The 21,180-nt window shown below is 42.4% G+C and overlaps 1 protein-coding gene across 3 annotated transcripts in view; it reads left to right on the top strand.

Annotated features, from left to right (window-relative positions):
- Positions 1-21,180, top strand: part of nav3 (neuron navigator 3) — a 449,774-nt gene that overhangs the window by 369,751 nt on the left and 58,843 nt on the right. For all 3 annotated transcript variants that reach the window (XM_059977545.1, XM_059977548.1, XM_059977547.1), the window contains 6 exons: positions 3,726-3,778; positions 8,936-8,959; positions 10,430-10,507; positions 11,893-11,976; positions 15,752-15,863; positions 19,540-19,664. In XM_059977545.1, the coding sequence (XP_059833528.1) occupies positions 3,726-3,778; positions 8,936-8,959; positions 10,430-10,507; positions 11,893-11,976; positions 15,752-15,863; positions 19,540-19,664 (476 nt within the window). The remainder of the gene's footprint in view (positions 1-3,725; positions 3,779-8,935; positions 8,960-10,429; positions 10,508-11,892; positions 11,977-15,751; positions 15,864-19,539; positions 19,665-21,180) is intronic.

Here is a 21,180-nt window from a genome sequence, read left to right as displayed (position 1 = left end):
AACCTTTCGTAAGCTTTTCTTTTCTTTTTGACTAGACTTAAAGCAGCCTTTGTGCACCATGGTTCCTGTACCCTACCATCCTTTCCCTGTCTAATTGGAACGTACCTATGTGGAACCCCACGCAAATATCCCCTGAACATTTGCCACATTTCTTCTGTACATTTCTCTGAGAATATCTGGTCCCAATTTATGCTTCCAAGTTCCTGCCTGATAGCCTCATATTTCCCCTTACTCCAATTAAACGTTTCCCTAACTTGTCTGTTCCTATCCCTCTCCAATGCTATTGTAAAGGGGATAGAATTGTGATCACTATCTCCAAAATGCTCTCCCACTGAGAGATCTGACACCTGACCAGGTTCATTTCCCAATACCAAATCAAGTACATCCTCTCCTCTTGTAGACTTATCTACATACTGTGTCAAGAAACCTTCCTGAACACACCTAACAAAGTCCACCTTATCTAAACCCCTCACTCTAGGGAGATGCCAATCGATATTTGGGAAATTAAAATCTCCCACCACAACAACCCTATTATTATTACTCCTTTCCAGAATCTTTCTCCCTATCTGCTCCTCACTGTCCCTGTTACTATTGGGTGATGTATAAAAAACACCCAGTAGAGTTATTGACCCCTTCCTATTCCTAACTTCCACCCACAGAGACTCCGTAGACAACACCTCCATGACTTCCTCCTTTTCTGCAGCTGTGACACTATCTCTGATCAACAGTGCCACACCCCCACCTCTTTTGCCTCCCTCCCTGTCTTTCTGAAACATCTAAAGCCTGGCACTTGAAGTAGCCATTCCTGCCCCTGAGCCATCCAAGTCTCTGTAATGGCCACAACATCATAGCTCCAAGTACTGATCCACGCTCTAAGCTCATCTGCTTTTTTCATAATACTCCTTGCATTAATATAGACATGTCTCAATGGCTGTTTCTGGCATTTTCACTCACAGCCATTTCTGGCATATATAAGGAGTTGGAGTATCCCTTATCCAAAAACCTCCGAAATCTGAAATTTTTTTGAACACTGACATGATGTCACAAATGCAAAAGTTCATAAGGTGCCAGCAAGGTTCCCAGGCAATGTGCAGGTCTCTCCACACCACAGACAGTTGTGAGAAGTGCCCTCATATATGTAATGAAAAATACAGCACTGCAGAAAGCAAAAAATGAAGAGCTTGATCGTGTATTGAGAGTTGATCCATCAGCCTCAGAGTAAATGTACGCCACTTATCAGTACGCTGATCAGGAACCAAGCAAAGATCTATCAGAATGAATTGGAAATTGAAGGTAATTGTGAATATTTGGTGGGCAGTTGCAGAAATTTAAGAAAAGGCATGGCATTAAATGTTTAACGATTTGTGATGATAGAGTGTCTGTTGATCACAAAGCAGCAGAGAAATTCATTGATGAGTCTGCCAAGATCATCGCTGATGCAATTATAACACGCTGTACAGTACATATGTGTGATGAGCAAGTGTAAGAAATTCAGAGTTGGAAATGATGGCAATCCCAAGCTATTTTATTACATATTCCAAAATCTGAAAAAATCCAAAATCCACAACACTTCTGGCCCCAAACATACCGGGTACTCAGCTGTATAGACATGAGTCTTTTGAAAGGTAGAACCTACTGATCTGCTCTGCTTTCTCCTTATTGCTGTCCTTTCACTTTGTTTGATAATGCTAATGTCAAATAACTGGCCGCCACAATGGTGTCACGTAAATGTAGTTGAAGGGCCCAGAATATTGTCCATCTCACAATCTCTCTGACCTTCTACTGTCAAGAAGGATGTACTTGTGTACTAGGGCTGCCAGACTGGGTAACAGCTTCTTCCCTCAGGCTGTGAAACTAATGAATACCCTGCCAACACCGAGGTCTCGTCACTAGGAGAGTGATCTGTTTACTGTTTACCCGTACTGCTCACTTCAAATGCATTTTGAATTATATTCTACTAATCGATTTGTGGTAAGATTTTGTTTTATGCACCATGTGTGATGTTTGTAATGTGGTCTGGAAGAACACACACACACAGACATACACAGTCAGATGACAATAAACTTGAATGTGTAGAGTCAGGAATTGTGCTTGGGTTGTATTACATTCCTTCACGCATTCACTCTCCTCCACAGTATCCTTTGCCCAAATTTCCCCATCCCCTGTCCTCTGACCCCTTCATCAGACACTACTCTCTTTAACAAATCAGAAACTGCTGGAAACACTCAGCAGGTCAGGCAGCATCCACGGAGAGAGAAACAGTTAACATTTCGGATCTGTGACCTTTGTCAACTCTGATGAATGGTCACAGAGTGAAAACTTGAAGTGTCTCTTGTTTTTATAACATTCATTCAAGAGATGTGGGCATCACAGGCTGAGCCAGCATTTAATTTCCCCTCCTATTTGCCCTGAGAGTATTTAAAGCCAGAGAGAAAGATTTATTGGGAATTAACCAACAAGCAGACACAGCTGCAACTGTTCTCTCATTAAATGGTAGATCAGCATTGAAGGTGGCGCAGTAGTGTAATGGTTATTGCATCATTTTATAGTACCAGAAATCCAGGTTCATTTCCTGCCTTTCTCTGTGAAGGAATTTGTCCAATCTCCCTATGCTTGTTTTCTCCCGCATTTCAGAGACATATGGTTTGGTGGGTTAATTGGTCACATGGGTGTAAATTGGGCAGTGTGGGGTCATAGGGCAAGAAGAGCCTGTTATGGTGCTGTATCTCTAAAATAAAATAAAAAATAAAATAAAGAGGCTAGAATCAAACAATGAACCTGCTGGAGGCACAGCGCATGGAGCAGATGGGAGGAAAGGAGTCATTGGCATTTTGGGTCAAAACTCTGTAGCAGGACTGAGATTGGTGAGGTGCAATGGTCTATATAAAGAGGAGTGGAGAGTAGGGCGACCAGGGCAGAGTGTAAGATGACAGGCAGGTGTATCAAGTAGGGGACAGAGAGGAGGTTGTGGGCTTTGGAGACAGTGACAGATGGAGGCAATCAAAGAGTGAGAGGACAGAGGAAAAATGGGAAAAAATGTTCCATCTGCTCAACTCACTGAGCTCGTCCAGCAGATTCTTTCTTGCTTCAAGAGATTGATTAGCCAACCCCTGTTATTTATCTAACCAACTGTTCCCTGCAATTCAGTTTGAATATGATAGAACAGTACAGCACAGGAACAGGCCCTTCAGCCCACAATGTTGTGCTGAACCTATTAAATTAGTATTCACATGGCTAACTAAACTAATCCCTTCTGACTACACAATGTCCAAATTCTACCGTTTTCCACATTTCATGTGCCTATCTAAACATCTCTTAAAAGTCTCTAATGTTTCTGCCTGTGCCACCACCCTGGGTACCCCCTACTTTGTGTAAAAAAATAGCTGATCACAGACCCTTTATAATTACCCCCTCTCACCTTAAATGCACTGCCTCTGGTATTCAACACTTCAGCCCTTGGGAAAAGATATCATTTGTATATTCTACTTACGCTTCACATAATCCTGTAAACCTCTGTCAGATCTACCCCCAGCTTCCGACACTCCAGAGAAAACAGTCCAAGTTTGTCCAACCTCTCGTTATGGCACGTGCCCTCTAATCCAGCTAACATCCTGGTAATACTCGTTTGTACCCCCTCCAAAGCCTCAACATCCTTCCGATATTCCTGATCTGTGTTGTGAATTGGTAACTGTATGGTAAGTGGCATCTCTCCTTGTGTTTTGCAGTCCATGGATCGTCTCTATCTCTGGTTTCAAGCACATCATCTCTTTACTCCACTGTAAGTACCACCACCAATGTTCAGTGTCTTGGACCAGAGTTGTGAACTTTCACTGTGAAACCACACTCTCGCCCAGAGGAGTAACTAGATAACAATTCAATGCTCCATCGTCTACCAGCTGAAGACTGACATGGAGTGATGTTTCCAATAGTGGGAGAGTCTAGGACCAGAGGGCACAGACTTAGAATAGGACGAGCTTCAGAAAAGAGCTGAGGGAGAATTCTTCATCAATGGGAATTCATTGTCACAGACAGCAGTGGAGGCAAAGTCATTGGGTATATTAAAAGCAGAGGTTAATAGGTTCTTAATTAGTAAGGATGTCAAAGGTTACAGGGAGAAGGTAGGAGATTGAGTTTGAGAGGGATATTAAACCAGTCTTGATTGAATGGCCGAGCAGACTCGTTGGGCTGAATTTTGCTGTTATATCTTATGGATGAGTCAGGTCAGTGCTGGACGTGGTGGGTGGGCGAGAGTTCCCAGATCCAAAATCAGTGTTAAAAGCAAGTTGAAAGCAAACTTACATGTCACCAGATACCACCCTGAGATTTGTTTTCCTGCAGGCATTCACAGCAGAACAAAGAAATACAATAAAATCAATGAAAAACTACATAGAAACAAAGACTGACACACAACCGATGTACCAAGGAAGATGTTCTGTGCAAGTACACAAAAAAACAAATAATACATAACAAATAATAAGGAAGCAAATAAATAAAGAAAGAAATGGTTGAATAAATTAAAAAAAACATAATACTGAACTGGTTTCTTCCAGGGTGCCAAACTCACCATCATTCCATGGTATTTCTTTAAGCAGAATTTCTTTTATCAGCACTGACTCAGCTAGTGAGCTAGAAGGGTCATAAGAGTGAACTGTAAAAATCTATAACAAAGAATATCAAACTACTCAGGAAACAGATCTAGTTAAAGAGCAGAGAAAGTTGAAAGTTTAGCAACTTCAGTTTAGCAAAATCAGTGGAATTTCTCTGTAGAAATTTTTTTTTTGTTATTGTCTCTTGTACCAAGGTACAGTGAAAATCCTGTCTTGCATTCTGAATAATTCATTATATACAGTGTACAGTACAAAGAAAAGTAACATCAGAAAGTAGAGTAAAGCATTACAGAGAAAGTACAGTGCAGATAGACAATAAGGTGCAAAGCCAAGCGAGGTGGACTGTGAAGTCAAGAGTCCATTTTATCATATTAAGGAACCATTCAATACAATGTTCCCTCTAATTTTTTTACAGCGGTGCAGACCAACGATTGCTCTGAGTAGGAAATTTTTACACAGCCTGAAAACTGCGCGGCACTTTAAATGTGTATATAAAAGGAAATTCCAGCTGCGCGGCACAAAGGCTATGGGTGCGGGAGCAGTTCAGTTACTGTGCGGTCGCACACCCGCACAGCTTGACAAAGCACTACCTCAATAGTAGGGCAATCACTTGGGTTGAGTGTGATGTTATCCTAAGCAGTAATCTATTAGTGGATCTTCAGGTGGCTGATCAAAGCACCATGGGATTAAATCGGGGCTGTTAGTATAATTCCCTTAATGGAGAAAACCTGTGCGTGACTTCGTTTAACATGGGAGGCAGCCACCACATGGTCCTTGACAGATCAGGGTCAGAGTCCAGTGGCACATAGTCTGATAACAGCGGGATAGAAACTGTCCTTTAGCCTGTTGCTCAATGCTTTCAAGCTTGGCAAGTGGATACAGTTACTGAGATTTACAGGATGAGGTTTCCTTCTTGGCTTTGCTGCCAGCTACACCTCCCAACAGTGACCTTAAGTCAGCTACAGGATAGTTACACATAAAATTTTTAACAATTGTGTGGGTATATGGACAGGAAAGGAATGGATGGTTATGGGCTGAGTGCAGGTCAGTGGGACTAGGTGAGAGTAAGTGTTCAGCATGGACTAGAAGGGCTGAAATGGCCTGTTTCCATGTTGTAATTGTTCTATGGTTATATGGTTATATTATTATGCACATGAAGGCAAGTGTGAGTCACTTAAGGCTGAATAGGCACCAGGTTTATTTGAGAGGGAGTTTATTTAATCAATGCTGCTTAAAATGCTATTTTCAAGATTCAGGTTTCAAGTTCCATTTATTATCAAAGAATGCATAAATAATACAACCTTGAAACTTGGTTGTTCCCAGGTAGCCACAAAGCTAGAAACCCAAAAGAACCCAATTTAAAGAAAAAAAAGAATAAAAATAAAAATAAAAGACCAACACTGAATGCGCAAGAGAAAGAAAACAAAAATACAAGGCACGGAAACAATTGAAGCAAAAGTGAGTCCTCAAATCCAAAGCCCAAAGCCTCGCTTATCAGATCAGTGGGCACAGCACAGCAGCCAGGGCAGTCTTCATAGCCTCAGTGCTGTGGAGATGACCACCTCAGTGAACGAGCAAAATTGGCTCTCATCCTGACTGACACCCTTGTCTTTTCAGTCTGTCTAGGCTGGTGTTTAAATTGACCCAATTGTCTTAACTTCTTAATCCCAGGATTGTCCCATCATTTTTCCTAAATTGCTAGTAGGAACGAACTGAAAGATCACATGGAGTTGGTGTTCAAAATAACAGGCAATTTATTAAAAAGTGGTGTGCACCAGGAGACCAGTCAAAGCCGATCTACCTGAGTATGAATTTGGTTCAGGTTTCACATTCTCAGTTGTGGAGATTTCCAGCAAATCATTAATTTTGACAACAGAATGGTGGCTACAGGAAGACTTGATTCAGTAACAGACTAGGTCCTGATTACAGAATAAAATGATTATCCACAGATCTAACAGAAATCCAAAAATGGGTGCATTCTATAACATAATTAGTGAAGTTCTGAAACTTGGGCATCATTGCTGCTGCATTCCATGTCTCTGCTTTTGTCTGCAGTTCCCTGTTACCACATTAGCACATTAACTCTGTTTATTAGTTCGTAACCCTCACTATTCTTCACCTACAATATTTTTTCAAGGTTCAAAATTCAAAGTAAATTTATTATCGAAGTGCATATATATCACCATATACAAACCTGAGATTCACTTTCCTACAGGCATTTACAGTAGAACAAAGAAATACCATAGAATCAATGAAAAATTTCACACAAAGACTGACACACAAATAATATGCAAAAGAAGCAAGCTGTGCATAAATAAATAAATACATAAACAAACAAACTAACTAATAATTCTGAGAACATGAGTTGTAGAATCCCTGAAAGTCAATGTGTGGGCTGTGTAATCAGTTCAGCTTTGAGGTGAGTGAAGTTATCCAGGCTGGATCAGGAGCCTGGTGGCTGTAGGGTAATAACTGTTCCTGAAACTAGTCTTGTGTAGAGCTAAGCATTCCTCATGTGTGATCAGACCAAAATAAATGTGGTGTCAAAAATCTCAAGACAAGATCACAACGACGATTTGCAATTGTTTGTGAATACTATAGAACATTCCTGGGTACTTTAAACTGATTTATCATCCCTTGCAACCCTATTCCTCTCTCCACATAACCTTTGACACCCCTTGCTACTCAAGTACCTAAGCTGACCATCCTCTATGTGAAGAAGTTGCCTTTCAGTTCCTTTTTCAGTTTTTCCTTTCAAGATTGTGGTTCCACAACCCTGAGAAAAGATTCTGTGTCCTCACTCTCTCTGTGCCACTTATGGTGGGTTAGTATCCTCAATCCACACACTTGTTTCTCTGACTGCTAAACACACTTCTCAGTCAAAAGGAAACTGTCTGTCTCAGTTGCAAGGTTTCCGCTGGCACCCTCCATAGCCCAGATCCCCAAAACTACTTCCTGACACCCTCTCCCTCCTCCAAATACTCTCTGTCTGCCTCCCTCTCAATCTTGCTCTCAATCTCTCTCTCTCTCTTGCTGTCTCTCTGCCTCTCTCTCTCACTGCCCTTCTCTCCCTCTCCCTCTGCTTCTCACTTACACCCCTCTCTCTCTCCTCCTCTCTCTCTCTCCTCCCTTTCACCCACATCTCTCTCTCACTCTCCCTCTGCTTCTCACTTTCTCCCCTCTCTCTCTCCTCCTCTCTCTCTCTCCTCCTCTCTCTCTCCTCCCTTTCACCCACATCTTTCACTCACTCTCTCTTTCCATTGCTCTCTCATTCTTTCTCCTTCCATCTCTCCCTTTCTTTCTCTCTTTCCCTCCTCCCTTTCTCTCTCTCATCTTTCAATCCCTTTCTTCCATATCACTCATACTCTCTCTCTCTCTCCTTCCCTCCCCTTTCTCTTTCTGTTTTTTCCTCTCACTCTTTCAGCATCTCTTATTCCCTGTCTTTTTTCCCATCTCTCTAATACTTTTGTCAGGGAATCATGTTCCCTTGGGTTTATTGGTGGTGGAGATGAGACGAATGCATCCAATTCCATGCGACTGACAGCTTGGGTCCCTCCAGGATACTCTAATTTCCATGGTTACGGCCCGTGTGATCCCACTGATGGGACTTTATGTCCTTTTGGCTACATGGGAGCTTTAAAATGAATTATACCAGAGAGCCAAATTTAGCTAAGCTGGTTGCCAAGTGTTGGTAAAGCCGATTGGATAGGGGATTGAGCATACAAAAGCCTAGGCCATGGATTTGAATGTAGGCCATCTGGATAAGGAATTCAATACTCAGTCACCATGGCAACAGGGGAATTCAGTCAGGTTTGAGTTCCAACCAGTGGGCTACAGGTTTGATACCTCAGTTATCTACAGATGTATGAATCTTACAGACAGAACAAGATGGAACATGGAACTGTACAGCAGAGTGCAGGTCCTTCAGCCCATGATGTTGTGCTGATTTTTTAACCTGCTCTAAGATCAACCAAACCCTTCCATCCCACAGAATCCTCCATTTTTCTATCATCCTTGTGCCCAAGAGTCTCTGAAATGTCCCTGATGTATCAGTGTTACCCCCACCCAGGGCAGCTCATTCCATGCACCCGCCACTCACTTTACCCCGTTTCATCCCGGTGCTCCGGTTTCCTCCCACTTTCCAAAGACATGCAGGTTAGTGAGTTGTGAGCATGCTATATAGGAGCTGGGTAGCTCATCAAGTCTTGTTCAATTTGCATTTGTATACATTTGTCTCAACATCGCTTCAACATCAAGTTTTCTTGTACACAAGGTCCAATTATTGCTGCTGGTTTAACTAAAGTTTTTTTTATTTTCTTTTGTTTCAGGCTGAAGAAAAAGCACATTCAGAGGTGAGTGCTGAAGTACTGGGCAGATGCAATCTTCAAAAGCTGCTTGTTATCTGTCCATTTGTATGTTTGTTTTGGATCTGGCGTTTATTCCCCATTCCAAAATTCCCCAGAAGGAAAAGGTTTGCAAGGACACAAGGGCTTTGTGAAGAGTAGGAAGAGCAAAGTTCATAGTTCAAAACATATAAATATAGAACACTACAGCACAGTACAAGGCCTTCAGCCCATGAAGTCTAACGTACTCTGAGATCAGTCTAACCCTTCCCTTCCCCATAGCCCTCCATTTTTCTGTTACCTGTGTGCCTATCTAAGAGCCTCTTAAGTGTCCCTAACGTATATGCCTTTACCACCTCACCTGGCAGGGAGTTCATCACACCTACTGCTCTGTGTAAAAAAACTGCCTTTGACATCCCCCTATACTTTACTCCAATAATCTTAAAAATATACCCTCTTGTATTAGTGATTTCTGCTTTGGGAAAAAGTCTCTGGCTGCCCATTCTATATATGGTTCTTATCATCTTGTATATTTCCATCAAGTCACCTCTCAAATTCTTTGCTCTAAAGAGAAAAGCCCCAGCTCGCTCAACCTATGAGATATGCTCTATAGTCCAGGCAGCGTTCTGGTAAAACTCTTCTGCGCCCTCTGTAAAGTTTCCACATCCTTCATATCATGAGGTGACCAGAACTGAATATAATACTCCAAGTGTGGTCTAATGAGAGTTTTATAGAGCTGCAACAATACCGTGTGGTTCTTTAACTCATTCCCCCAACTAATGAAAGTCAAAACACTTTATACCTTCTCAACGACCCTTTCAACTTGCACGACTACTTTGAGTGATCTGTGCATTTTTACTCAAAATCCCTCTGTTCCACCACACTGCTAAGAATCCTGCCATTAACACTGTATTCTATCTTCAAATTCAACAGCACAACAGCATAGTAGTAGCAAAATGCTTTTGCAATACCTGTAACCTGGGTTCAATTCCCACCGCTACCTGTAAGAAGTTTGTACATTCTCCCCGTGACTGCGTGGGTTTTCTCCGGGTGCTGCAGTTTCCTCCCACTGTCCAAAGTCATACTGGTTGGTAGGTTAATTGGTCATTGTAAATTGTCATGTGATTAGGCTAGGATTAAATCGGGAGATTGCTGGGTGGTGTGGCTCGAAGGCCCAAAGCTGCATCTCAATAAAACGAAAACTTTCCAAGTGAATCACTCAACAGATTTGTTTCTGTCATGTATGGTTTGCGATGTTTGAACGTGTTCATGTAATGAACGTACATCACAAATACAAGGGTGGACAACCTCTGGGAAAAGATGAGCCTAAAGGATGTTGAAAAGAGTCAGAGATATGAGGACTTGCAGGTCAAACCTTGGCTTCACCAACTTAACATGATGGAGTGGAATTACTGACTGAAGTCCATCAGATCTTTATGATGCCTTCTTAAACATATGTTTTCTTCTGCCCAACAACAGCAAATTCGAAAACTTCGAAGGGAACTGGATACTTCCCAGGAGAAGGTTGCTACTCTCACCTCCCAACTCTCAGCCAACGTAAGTTCACTGTCTGTCCCATCTGGATGCTAAAGCTCGGACTCTAAAAATGATGGTGGATCTTGACCGGAGGCGGGGTCAGAGGTGACTGCCTGGGAGACTGTGCAGGAAGGAGAAGGATTCATGGTGCAAGTCCAGAGGGTGGGATGGCTTACTCCTGCTTGAGTGGAAATTGAACCCCGGTTACCAGATCTGTAAAGCATTACGGTAACTGCTACACTACCGTGATGTAGGAGGGAGGGATGGCGGTTTAGTAGAGCTTTTGCCTCTCAGCTCCAGTAACCTGAGTTCAACCTTGATCTCTCAGTCTGTCTGCGTGGAGTTTGCAAATTCTCCCTTTGACTACATGGGCTTCCTCTGGATTTCCCACTTTCCTCCCAAATCCCAAACTTGGGAGGTTAATTGCCCACCATAAATTGGTCCTCATGTGCAGGTGAGTGGTGTAATCTGGGGGAGAGAAGGGGGAAATAATGGGAATGTGAAGAGAATAAGAAGGAACGATTAGTGAAAGATTATTATGGCTGGTAGGTGGTCAACTTGAACTTGATGGGCTGAAGGATCGGTTCCCGTATTCAGTGGCAAAATCAGGTAATGACTCCAATCTCAAATGCATTTCTGAGTTGAGAGAGGGAAAAGCCTAGATCAGGGATTCCCAACCTGGGGTCCATGGACCTCTTGGTTAATGGTAAAGGACCATGGCATAAAAAAAAATTGGGAACCCCTGGCCTAGATAGAGCGGGCATGTGGAGGATGTTTTAGGCCTTACCCAAGATTGGAGGGTCCAGAGGAGGTTCACGAGAATGAACCTGGGAATGAAAGGATCAGTACACGAGGAAAGTTTGATGGAGTTCAGAAGAATGAGTGAAGATCTCATTGAAACCTACCAAATAGTGAAAGGCCTAGGTAGAGTGGATGTGAAGAGGATGGTTCCTATAGTTGCAGAGTCGAGCAGTGGAGGCTACAGCCTCAGAATAGGATGTCCCTTTAGAATAGCGATGAGGAGGAATTTCTGTAGCAAGTAGTGACTCTGTGGAATTCAGCGCAACAGACAAGATATTGGGTATATTTAAAGTGGGGGTCAATGGATACTTAATTAGAAAAAGTGTTAAAGGTTATGGGGAGAAGGCAAGAGAATGGGGTTGAAAGGAATAATATATCAGCCATTTTTGAATGGTGGGGTAAACCCAATGAACTGAATGGTGTAATTTTGCTCTGTTGTCTTATGGTCTTATGGAATATTCCGTGCTAAAACAGCAGTTACATTACAGCCTCGCTGGACACTGTAGCATTTGTTAGAGCTGAATGTGTTATTGGGGGGGGGGGGAAACAAATAGTGGACTGGCTGTTTGTCTGCCACCTCTTAATTGTTTGCCCTCTCTTGGCAGGCTCATCTCGTGGCAGCCTTTGAGCAAAGCCTAAGCAATATGACCTCGCGACTGCAGAACCTCACAATGACAGCTGAGCAGAAGGTGAGCCTGGCGAATGCCGCAGTCTTGTTTCTCATAACTGGAAGGTTTCATAAGAGTTGTGGATAAGGTGAGTACAAAGGAAATCTTCCGGTACAGAGGTTGCGACGCAGAATGCTGTAGAATCAATCAACTCCATCACAAGCACATCTTTAAGAGGCATTACCTCAGGAAGGCGACATCCATCACTAAAGACTAGCTCATGCCCTCTTCTCAATACTGCCATCAGGGAGCCTGAAGACCCACACTCAACAATAGTTTCTTCCCCTCTGCCATTGGATTTCCAAATGGCCTGGAATCCATGAGCAGTGAATTATTATTTATCTTTTGCACAATTTATTTGTTCTTTTAACTTTTAGTGATGTTTATGTATTGCGCTGCACTGCTGTTGCAACACAGTACATTTCACAACATGCATTGGTGATAATAAACCAGATTATTAGGCTGGTTGCTCAGGAGATGCAGTGTAAGACAATGGGGTTATGCTAATTGGCTTGTATCAAACCAGACAAAACTGGCTAAATTATTTAGTTGAGGAAAACTTGCAGACCAGATTGATACTATCATCTAGCACATAAGATGGATGATCCTACAATAGTTGGACGATTTGTGTACTCAGAGAATCAGCTTCACTGTATTAATTCTGGCTGTCTGGGATATCTGTTCCCAGAAGCTTTATATCATCTGTGTGAAAAGGTATCCAAAAAATATCACTTGTGTAAAGTTACCCAAGTAGCAAAACAAAACAGTATAAATATAAGAGAGCAGTCAGGCTTGTTAGGAATGGTCAAGGAACATCAAGAAGAATGACAGAAGATGGCGCATGAACTAGAATATATTCCTCTTCCTTCAATTTCTACCACAGAAGAGTTATTCATCTGCAACTCGCTGGTATGTCTTTTTAACTTATGGAAACTGTACCTATGTTTTGGAAATCCTTTGTGTTTGTTATTTGGAAATTTTTTATAAGGTAGATACCCTCTACGAATTTTAAACGTTATCTGAATTTAAACTTGCATCACAAAAATAAACTATGTTTAAACTACTTTGTTAGCTGGAATTATCTCCTCCTTCGTAGGGAGGAGGGGAGGAGTGGGTATTGGCATCTAAACTAACCATGGAGGATAAACATGGAAGTGATCTAGCCATTGAAGAGCAGGTGGCTACATATAACCTCCCTTTAGTGAGGGTACCTGTAGCTATCTATATCGAGGAGGGCTTAAGGTCTTTGTTTGAGTTTAGAACTTCATGGTCAGCAAACTCAATACCATCATACAGAGATGTGATGGTAGAAGGGAAGAAGCTGTTCATGAAACATTGACTGTGGGGCCTCAGGCTGCTATACCTCCTTCCTGAAGGTAGTAACAAGAAGAGGGCATATCCCAGATGGTAAGGGTCCGTAATGATCAATGCCACCTTTTTGAGACACTGCCCCTTGAAAGTGTCCTTGATTGTGGACATGTCCTTGAAGATGTCCACATTGGATATGGTTCCTGCACACTGGAGATTCCATACCAGGCTCTTTCAGAATGTTTTCACTGTATATCTATAGAAATTTGCAAGACTTGAACCACAATTGTTCATAAATTCTTCCCAGTGACCCCTCATTTGTACAGAAGCTCATAATATCTGTGACATAAAATGCCAATGACTCAAGCTCAACTGAGCTCCAGTCAAATAAAGAGAGTCGCAAGAGACTGCAGGTGCTGGAATCCGGAGCAACTCACAGAAAGCTGGGGGAACCCAGTGGATCAGTAGCACAAATAAGAGAAAATCTGCAGAAGCTGGAAATCCAAAGGAACAGACACATAATGCTGGAGGGACCCAGCAGGCTGCAGTGTCCATGGAAAAGAGTAACCAGTTGATGTTTCCTGCTGAGACCCTGATGAAGGGTCCTAGCGTGAAACATCTTTTCCATAGATGATGTCGGATCAGATAGCATCTGTGGAGGGAAATGGAGCAATAGTGTTTTGGGAAATGGTTAGTTGATGTTCAGGCAATATCTGTGGAGGGAAATGAACAGTCCAGATGAAGGGTCTGAACCCGAAACCTCGGCTGACCATTTCCCCGCACAGATGCTGCCTGACCCACTGAGTTCCTACAGCAGTTTGTGTGTGTTGCCTCAATTGAAAAAATTAGCTAGGTTTCACATAGGATCTAACAACCATCATTTTATGTCTTCAAAATCACCTTATCAAAGTGATGTGGCAATAATCTTGTTATTTTCACAAGCAGAAACCAAAGGGTTACAGTGATTAATCTAAAGTAACTTCAAGCAGGCAGCTCCCTTTGATTGCTTTATTAAACTGAGGAGGGAGGAAGAATGATCATGGTGAGGGCCATGTTTTATGAAATTAGTTGCTCTCCAGAGAGTGTCTGTGATGTTAATTAACAGGCTTTTTCTTTTGAATGGTAGCTACTTCACAGGCAGAGGAAGTGTGTGTGACCTGCACTACTCCCATTCACATCCGCCGGCAGCTTCTAATTTCGACTGGTCATCGTATCCTCAGATGGTAGAGTCATAGAATCATAGAGCTCTACAACAGAAAATCAGATCCTTCAACCCATCTAGTCCATTCCAAATTGATCTACCCAGTCCCATCTCCCTGGACTGAGACCATATCCCTCTAGACCATTTTATCCAAGTTTCTCTTAAGACAAGTACATAGATGGGAGGGGGTGGGGAGCATGCAAATGGAGGCTATGGTCCAGCTGTAGTTTGATGGACTAGGGTGAATAACACTGTAACAATTCAACTAGATGGGTTAGATGGGCTGAAGGACCTGTTTCAGTGCTGTAGTGCTCTATGCTTCCATTATAACATAGACTGAAAGATCAAGATTTCATCTTCAGCAGGCAAGTGGTCCACACAGAGTCTTATGATAGATGCTGTCCTTGAGCCCTTTGGTACAGAAGAACAAGCAGGAACAAGAGTAGTACGTATTCACAACCTTTTGTACCTTCCGCTTGTTGCCGAACTTTATTTGAAATGGTGTTACAATGCTCAAATTTCCTTTGTTGGTTTTCTTTTCACATTTTCTGGTAATTCATTAGTGCAGTTGGTATCGGCAGCTCACCGCCAGAGGAGAGGTGTAATCAGATACAGGCACTACTCTAAGTGGCATATAGACAGAATTATAAATAGCCACAGAACGATTCGTTCCTAGTGTTGACAAATGAGATTATTGTAGAGGGGCAAGAAGGTCAGCATAGGATTGATGGGCTGAAGGGTCTGTTTCTGGCTGTACGACTCTATGGCTCTGTAATAAGATGAGTGAAAGGTCATGTTCCCTATTAGTGTCCAGAATTTCCTACATCCATTGTACCAGAGACTTCTTAGAATCAGAATCAGGTTTGTTGTCACTGTCTCACAATGACATTTGTTGTTTTCTGGCAGCAGTACAGAGCAAAGGCATAAAGTTACTATAAATTCTATGGTAGTAGTGAGAAGGTGACATGTCCTGGACAGTGAGGATCGTTGATGGATGCCGCCTTCTGGAGGCACCACCTCTTCTCAATGGTGAGGAGGTTGTGCCAGTGAGTCTGCAACCCTCTGCAGCCTCTTTCCATACTGTACGCTGGAGCCTGACTACCAGATGGGGATGCAATCAGTCAGAATTCTCTTCACTATGCATCTGCAGTAATTTGCATCTTTTGGTGGCATTCCACGTCTCTCATAATGAAGAGAACAGCTGGCATATTTTAGGAGGCAGAGTTTTTGTGGAATGGAAAGCGCTGCATCAAAATCATATTCCCACTTCTCTTTTTTTTATTGCAGGAATCGGAATTAACGGAACTGAGAGAGACAATCGAAATGCTGAAGAGGCAAAACTCAGCAGCACAAGCAGCCATTCAGGGTGCCTTGAATGGGCCTGATAATGCAAACAAAGGTACGGACGAAGGAAAGTGTGCCAGGATAGATGGAGAATTTGGCATGTTAGCAGAGACTCACCATTTCCCTCTACAAATGCTGCCTAACCCATTGAGTTCCTCCAGCGCTTGGTGTGATGTTCCATTCTCTAGCATCTGCAGCCTCTTGAACATGTAGCAGTACAGCCCCATCAGGCCTATTTGCCCATAATGTTGTGCCAGCCTTTTAACCTACTCCATCCATCTTATAACCATAACCATATAGCCATATAAAAATTACAGCACAGAAACAGGCCATCTTGGCCCTTCTAGTCTGTGCAGAACGCTTACTCTCACCTAGTCCCACTGACCTGCACTCAGCCCATAACCCTCCATTCCTTTCCTGTCCATATGCCTATCCAATTTTACTTTAAATGACAATATCAAACCTGCCTCTACCACTTCTACTGGAAGATCATCTTCATTTTTCTTTCATCTATCTAAGTGTCCTAATTGTCTCTAATGTATCTGCCTCTACCATCACCCGTGCCAGGGCATTCCACAAACCCACCACTCTGTGTAAAAAGCTGCCTCTGGCATTCCCCCTATACTTTACTCCAATCAACTTAAAAAAAAAGAGAAAAGCCTTAGCTCACTCAACATATCCTCACAAGTCAGGCTACCTTATTGAAGAAGTACCCTGGTGAATCTCCTCTGCATTCTCTCTAAAGCTTCCACATCCTTCCTATAACGGGGGGCAGAGAACTGAACACAATATTCCAAGTGTGCTGCCGTTAAATCAGTCTGTTTCTCAGTTCCGTTTTCCAATATAAGCAAAATGTTGGTAATACCCAGTGGGCCAGGCTGCATCTGTGAAGAGAAAAATGGAGAGTTTCAGGTTGTGAGCATTCATCAGAAATGGGGAATGGAAGCATTAAACATCATTTTAGGTTGCACAGAAAGGTGGCAGTGGCAGGAGAAAGGATTAGTGATAGAGTGGATTAAGAATTTAAGAACAGAAAGTGGTGAAAAGACTTAGCAGGCCAGGCAGCATCTGTTGAGAGAGAAATAGTTAGTGTTTCATGTTGATGACTCTTCATCAGCAGTGGAAAGCCCTGCCTAATCCTGATGAAATATCATAGTAGTAAAATATTAACTCTGTTTCTCTCTCCACAGATGCTGGCTGACTTGCCAAGTGTTTCCAGAGTTCTACTTTTTTTTCAGATTTCCAGCATCTGTGTTTTCTTTTCGATTGACAGATGGGTCAGACGGAATATCAGAAAGTGTTTAAGTTGTTGATGGAGAGATAATGACGAAAGGCAGTTATCAATAAACCGGGTGACTGGGGAAACTCGTACTTAGCACATAGAACTCAGAATGTAATATAGTACACTTCAGTCAGAGGAGACATCTCTCCACATCTTAGTTGTAATGAGTTACCCTTATTCTGAGACTGTGGTACCAAATTTTAGACTGCACAACCTGGACAAACTATGTTGATCTCTGCCTTCAGACTGTTAGGGAAAGAAACCCTTGCGCTTAGAATTGGAATTGTTTAATTATTGGCACTTGTGCTGAGATACATTGAAAAGCTCGTCTTTGGCTTAATTCTCTTTGTCCCACGTACATAGAAACAAATGGTGAAGCGTGTTGAATACATGAATGGCTAACACAGTCCAAAGATTATGCTGGGGGCAGCTTGCAAGTGTCAGTGTGCTTACAGTGCCAATATAGCTTGCCCATATCCCACTAACCCTAACCCAGGCATTTTAAAATGTGGGAGGAGATTGGAGTGCCCAGAAGAAACACATGTTGTCATGGGAAGCACATACAAACTCCTTATTAACAGTGCTGAGAATTGAAATGCAAATGCAATTGCTGCTGCTGGAAAGTGTTACCCTAACCGCTACCCTAATGTTCTTCCCTACTGTTCATGCAGATCAAACCATCACATGGCTGCAGAATAAAGTGTAACAATAGCAACAGAGAAGGAGCACGACAAAAGGGTGGTCAATCTAATGAGGTTGATTGTGAAGTCCAGAGTCCATCTTATTATACTAGGAAACCATTCAATAGTTCTCTAGTTCAATAGCAGGATAGAAGCCGTCTTTGAGCCTGGGGATACTTGCTTTCAGGCTTTTGTATCTTCTGCCCGAGGGGAAAGGAGAAAAGATAGAATGAGCAGTCTGGGTGGGGTCTCTGATTTTGCTGGCTGCTTTGCCCAGGCAGTGAAGGTGTAAACATAGGGTGTTTTCCGTGAAATGCTGAGCTATGGCTACAGTTCTCTGCAGTTTGTTGCAGTCACGGGCAGAGCAGTTGCCATAAAAAGTCATGATGAACCCCAATAGAGTCATAGAAAAATTACAGCACAGAAAAAGGCCCTTTGGCCCATCTAGCCCATGCCAAACCATTGAAACTGCCTGCCCTCCAAACCCCTACCATCCATGTATCTATCTAACCTTCTCTTAAGCATTGAAATCGAGCTCACATGCACCACTTGCGCAGGCAGCTCATTCCACATTCTCATGACCCTCGGAGTGAAGAAGTGTCCCCTCATGTTCACCTCAAACTTTTCACCTTTCATCCTTAACCCATGACATCTATTTGATGCGCCACCCAACCTCAGTGGAAATAACCTGCTTGCATTTACCCTGTCTATACCCCTCATAATTTTGTATACCTCTATCAAATCTCTTCTTAATCTTCTAGGTTCCAAGGAATAAAGTCCTAACCTAGTCAGTCTTTACTTATAAATCAGGTCCTCCAGACCCAACAACATCCTTGTAAATTTTCTCAGTACTCTTTCAACCTTGTTTACATCTTTCCTGTTGGTGGGTGACCAGAACTGCACACAATACTCCAAATTAGACCTCACCAATGTCTTACACAATTCAACATAACATCCCATCTCTTGTACTCAGTACATTGATTTATGAAGGCCAATGTGGCAAAAGCTTTATTTATGATCCTATTTACCTGTGATGCCACTTTCAAGGAATTATTCATCTGTATTCCCAGATCCTTCTGTTCTAACACACCACTTAGTGCTCTACCTCTCACCATGTAAGACCTATTCTGTCTGGTCCTCCCAAAGTGCAACAAACACCACACATTTGTCTGCCTTAAACTTCATCTGCCGTTTTTCAGCCCATTTTTCTAGCTGGTGCAGATCCTGCTACAAGCCATGTAACTTCCTCACTAACCACTACACCACCAATCTTGGTGAAATCACAGATTTGCTTATCCAGTTAACTACATTATCATCCAGATCATTGAAATAGATGGCAAACAACTAAGTTCCCAGCACCGATCCCTGCAGCACATCACTAGTCACTGGCCTCTAGTCAGAGAGGCAGCCATCTACTACCACTCTCTGGCTTGTTTCACAAAGCCAATGTCTAATCCAATTTACTACCGCATCCTGAATGCCGAGCAATTGAACCTTCTTGACCATCCTCCGGTGTGGGATCTTGTCAAGTGCCTTGCTAAAGACCATTTGGATAACATCCACTGCCTTGCCTTCAACCACTTTCCTGGTGACTTCCTTGAACAACCTTGTAAAATAGGATACATCTATGGAGTAAACATAAAAACTAATGAAGGTCAACGAGGAAATGCCAACTTCCTTTGTCTCCAAAGGAAGTAGAAGCATTGGTGAACTTCCTTGGCCATTGGGTCCAGTACACTTTTCACGGTGTAATATTTTGTTCTTCTCAGACATACGGATTAGAAGACAACATTCTTCAGACAATGTTTCAAGCGTCAACAATGCGGCCAGCCATGCAAGCATGGGGAATGCGAATGACATGGAGTCGAAGAAAAAGAAGAAGAAACAAAGTTGGGTAAGTTCATTTAGTTTTGGTCAAATATTTGATGAAAGGCCTAAGGGTAGATTTATCAGATGTCATTCTCAAAGCTATTATTTGTCCTTAACCTGATTTGAGAAAAAAAATGAAGCAATTGAAAGAAGCCAAACAAGGACTGTTGGATTGTAGAGCCAGTTTCTTTGGATTCAATTTTAGAAAAGAGTTTGTTAATTCTTTCAATTTAAATGCAACCAAGAAGTATCTTTGTGATCTCCTGGGGTGGTGTTGAACCAGTAACATCTACTACATAGAGAATACAGATCAATAATTCCTTGAAAGTGGCGTCATGAGTAGATAGAGTCATAAAGAAAGCTTTTGGCACATTGACCTTCAAAAATCATAGTCTTGATCAGAGCAGTAAGGTTGTCATATTGTATAAGATGTTGGTGAGGCTAAATTTGGTGTGTTGTTTGCAGTTCTGGTCACCTACCTACAGGAAAGATATCAATAAGATTGAAAGTGTATAGATAAAATTTACAAAGATTTGCTGGAATTTAAGGTCTTGATTTATGGGGAAAGGTTGAATAGGTTAGGACTTTATTCCTGGAGTGTAGGAGAATGAGGGGAGATTTGATAGAGGTGTACTAGATTGCCAGGTGTATAGATAGCATAAATGCAAGCAAGCGTTTTCCACTGAAGTTGACTAGAATTGCAGGTCAAGAGTTAAGGGTGAAAGGTGAAATGTTTAAGAGGAACAGCAGGTAGTAAGAGTGCAGAACGAGCTGCCAGCGGAATTTGTGGATGCAGGTTTGATTGCAACTTTTAAGAGAAGTTTGGGTAAGTACATAGATTGGAGGGATATGGAGGACAATGGTCCAGATGCAGACCGATGGGGCTGGATGTAATAGCGGTTCTACATGGACTGGGTAGGCTGGAGGGACTGTTTCTGTGCTGTAGTGTTCTATATCTCCATGACTCTAATTACAACACTTCAGATGGAGTGTTTCTTGCTGAAGTGTTACTGGGTCAGAGTCTGCGGTGAAGTCTGCAATGAAATCACAAGCCCCATATGATATGGATCCTTTAGCCCAGCTCATTCAGGCTGACCAATGCCTAAAGTAATCCTATTTGCCTGCATTTGGAACCTGTCCCTCTAAACCTTTCCTATCCAATGATGGTGGTGGGTAAGTGGAAGCCCTGCATGAGGAAATAGCAGAGGCAGGAACAATTACAGCATTTAAAAGACATTTGGATCCGTACATAGAAGGATCTGAAGGGATGCATGTCAAATATAGCTCAGGAAGACATTTTGTTTGGCAAAGATAATTTGAGCTAAAGGACTTGTTTCAGGGCTCTGTAACTCTGAAGACTTGCTCCTTATGGTCTCATTCTGAGATGTTATGACGACCTAGATACAGACATTCAGGACAGTTCTGGCTTACAGTTCATTGCCACATACAGATGTGGAGGCCCAATCATTGAGGGTGTTTAAGGAGGAGATTGATAGGTATCTAATCAGTCAGGGTATCAAGGGATATGGGGAAAAAGCCAG

The sequence above is a fragment of the Hypanus sabinus genome, chromosome 8 (genome assembly GCF_030144855.1).
Source record: "Hypanus sabinus isolate sHypSab1 chromosome 8, sHypSab1.hap1, whole genome shotgun sequence".
NCBI lineage: Eukaryota > Metazoa > Chordata > Chondrichthyes > Myliobatiformes > Dasyatidae > Hypanus > Hypanus sabinus.
This window is presented reverse-complemented; position numbering and strand designations above follow the sequence as displayed.